At 42.0% G+C, this 3335-nt stretch overlaps 1 protein-coding gene across 1 annotated transcript in view; it reads left to right on the top strand.

The window, feature by feature from the left end:
• VGLL2 (vestigial like family member 2) overlaps positions 1-2486 on the top strand; it is a 7799-nt gene extending 5313 nt beyond the window's left edge. Inside the window, exon 3 of the mRNA XM_008048560.1 lies at positions 1368-2486. Within this exon, the coding sequence (XP_008046751.1) occupies positions 1368-1408 (41 nt within the window). The 3' untranslated portion in view covers positions 1409-2486. The remainder of the gene's footprint in view (positions 1-1367) is intronic.
• The last annotated feature ends 849 nt before the right edge of the window (positions 2487-3335 follow it).

The raw sequence follows: 3335 nt of genomic DNA, 5'->3' as shown, positions 1-3335 counted from the left end.
GCCAAGGGAGAGCCAGCGGGCGCCGCGTGGGCCGCGCCCGGGGGGCCCTTCGCTAGCCCCGCGGGGGACGTGGCCCAGGGCCTGGGCCTCAGCGTGGACTCAGGTAAGCAGAGGCGGGCCCCCCACTTCTCCTTGGAGACCCCGGGACTCCGAGGATCTGCATAGCATGGTTGCGTTTCGGCCCATAGACAACCCTGTGTCATCCGTATGTGTGGAGGAGGAGGGAGGGATGAGAAAGTGGAACCCTGCCGTAACCTGGCTGGTAAATGTTACAGAGGATTCCTTTTTTAAAAATATAAAATCAAATGTAGTGGCAAAGCTTTAGCGCTACGCTGTCCAGTGCTGCAGCCACTAGGCACAGGCGGCTACCGGGTACCTGATATGGGACTAGGCCCAATTCAGGTGTGCTTCCGGTGTGTAACACACACTGGGTTTCAGAAACCCTGTGTAGAAAAAGTGTGTAAAATTAACCTCGTTAATATTTTTATATTGGTTGTATGTTGATATTTTTTCAACACATTGCATATCGAATATACTGGATCACAAAATATTATTTTTTGTTTTATTCATTTATTTAATTGAGTTAGAGTCTCACTCTGGCTCCCAGGCAAGATATTTTATTTTAATTATTACCGTTTTCATCTTTGTTCACTGTGGCTGCTAGAATTGTGTCTGTGGCTTCCATTGTATTCCTACTGGACAGCGCTGATCTTAAGTACCTGCTGAGAATGTGGTTTAAAATCCCCTGTGACTTTGGGGGGGGGGGTTGTCACCTAGTGACAGTTATAAGGAAGGAAAATATGTGACTCTGAGATCAGCTTAATTGTCAAATCAAGTAGGTCTCAATGTAAAACGTAAATAATATGAATTCATGATAAAGTTGTTTCTGACTTAAACAGTTGAGTTTGAAAGTTACAGTCAAGGGTTTGCTTTTCTGCTTTCTTTTCTTATTTTTAGAGCAAATGAAAGAAATAGTTTTATTACTAGTGCAGTCCCCCTTCCCTCAGGTGAAGATTTGACTTTGCTTTTACTTTCATTCAACCCCATTTAGATGAAGTCTGTGACTTTCAGATAAAACAGTGGTGTTTGTCTTTCTCTTTCCTTAAATATCTCGTGCTCCCCTCCCCTTTCTATTCCTCTCTCTCTCTCTCTGTCTCTCTCTCTCTCTCTCTCTCTCTCTCTCTCTCTCTCTCTCTCTCTCTCCTTTATCTTCTATTTTCAGGTTTGCAGCCTCAGGACAAAAGCAAGGATGTGTACTGGTTTTAGCCAGCCCACCTTCTTCCCTGTAGGTCTCTGCACAGTGCAGTTGGTGGCAGTCAGAGCTGATGTGGAGTGGGTTTGTAACAGCTTCTGATCTTGGTTTGCAGCTCGCCGCTACTCGCTCTGTGGTGCATCCCTCCTGAGCTGATCTGCTGACCCAGGGTTTCCCTTCCCCTGGCCGTCTGACCAGCCTTGGAGGCTCAGCATCTGTGCCTCTCACTTCTTGGATGAGGACACGGGGAAAGACACAGACTTCAAACTTCTCAATATTGGGAAAACCAACATCTGTGACTACAGAAATTCTGTCTAAAATTAATTCCTGCTGCTGAAAGAGCAAATCCAAAGACTCTGAACTGTGTAATGACTTTTTGCCAAATCACTGGAAATATCTGTGGTGAGACTGCTTAGTCAGGTGATATGATATCATAAGCTTTTTTGGAAAGGGAGAAAGAAAAAGAGACTCTTTGGTGTGAATATTTTTTATGCTGATGTGAATGATTTCCTTAGGTAGTGTGATGATAGCACTACTGATGTTGGTATCCTCAGATTTAAAAATGTATGCGTACTTGCATCACAGACTGTGGCAGAGAAGTAAAGAGAAATCAATTCCCTCTTCCTCACAGCTCAACCTCCAGCTCCCCTCCTGTCTAGCCCCTCCCCACAACACCCACTCCGGACACAAAGACACGTTTTTTCCTTTGGACTGTGGACGTGGAAGCCTCGGCCTGAATGTGAGTGGCAAGTGGCTTATCTGGAGCCACCTGCCTTAGTCTCGTTGAAATGCAGCTGTTGGGACAACTGTTTAAAACTCCAGAAATACATCGACCAAGGTGGCACTTCCCAGTGTTTGGCAGAACAATTGCAATTGCACTGGATAGCTTATATATATATGTGTGTGTGTGTGTGTATATATCATATTTTTTACAAGGAACATTTTTTCAATGAAAGAAGAAACCCTTCTCTCCCACAAATTCTGTCCTTCTCTTTCCTCTGGATGACAAAGCAATGAGAGGCTCCAACCATCGCTGTGGAGAAAACCTGGAAACCACCACAAGGAAAAGAAATGTCCAGGAAGTCTCCTAGATGTCGAATATTTTTCTCAGTCTCTTCCGTTGTGATTTGGTCATTTTAGTTTTAGAATAGGGGAAGGGGTCTGTCTATGTATGGGCAAAGCTGAAGGTGATGAGGAAGAAGAAGCGAACATTAAAGATGTCTATTTACTATGAGTTCACTGTGTTGTTTCATAAACAGAGAATAAATATCTTAGTTTTTTTCTAGTAGAATAAAATAATTTATAGTAGTATGATCTGATTTCAATAACATTACGCTGTTTATATATATTTATCTCTATGTATTCATATGGATAGATATATCTTTTTGTTTTTCCAAGGTGTTAGCTATGCTACAAAATCTGTTAACCCTTTTCACCTCACAGCAGCGCTAGAGAATGAGAAGTTAAATACTCCTCTGTGTCTTACAGATGAGAAAATCATGGCCTATGGAAGCCAAGAACTCTCCTGTTAATTCAGCAAGTTAGAAGCAGAGATGGTACAAAAAGCACTACTTATAGACCATTTAGACTTATTATTTTCCAGAAGGAAATTGTTATTACTTCTTAAATTCTAGACTCTTAAGACAGTAGAGACATCAGTTACGTGTTTTTTAAAAATATTGTTTCCTTTATGTATTAGTAGCCTAAGTTAGGAAACCAAACCTCACACTAGGTGTGTGTATATATATATATATATATATATATATATATGTTATTTTTGTTCTTTCATAGAAGTGTCCTAGTAGAGGTATTTTGTGCAATGCTCAAATTGTCCTTATAACAGTACACTGTTGGAGCATAAACATACTAGTCCAAAGCTTGAGCTTCGTTATTTCTTTTGAGTTGGAGTCTCACTCTTGTTGCCCAGGCTGCACACTCACGGCCACTGCAGCCTCGACCTGCTGGGCTCAGGCAATCTTTCCACCTCATCCTCCAAAGTATCCGGAACTACAGGTGCAAGTCACCATGTGCAGCTATTTTTTTTTTTTTAACTTATTGTAGAGATGAAACCTCACCAAGTTGC

This window comes from Carlito syrichta, unplaced genomic scaffold (genome assembly GCF_000164805.1).
Source record: "Carlito syrichta isolate Samal-C Ts95f unplaced genomic scaffold, Tarsius_syrichta-2.0.1 Scaffold124679, whole genome shotgun sequence".
In the NCBI taxonomy this organism is placed as follows: Eukaryota; Metazoa; Chordata; class Mammalia; order Primates; family Tarsiidae; genus Carlito; species Carlito syrichta.
Note: the sequence above shows the minus strand (reverse complement) of the source record. Positions and strands in the feature narration are given on the sequence as shown.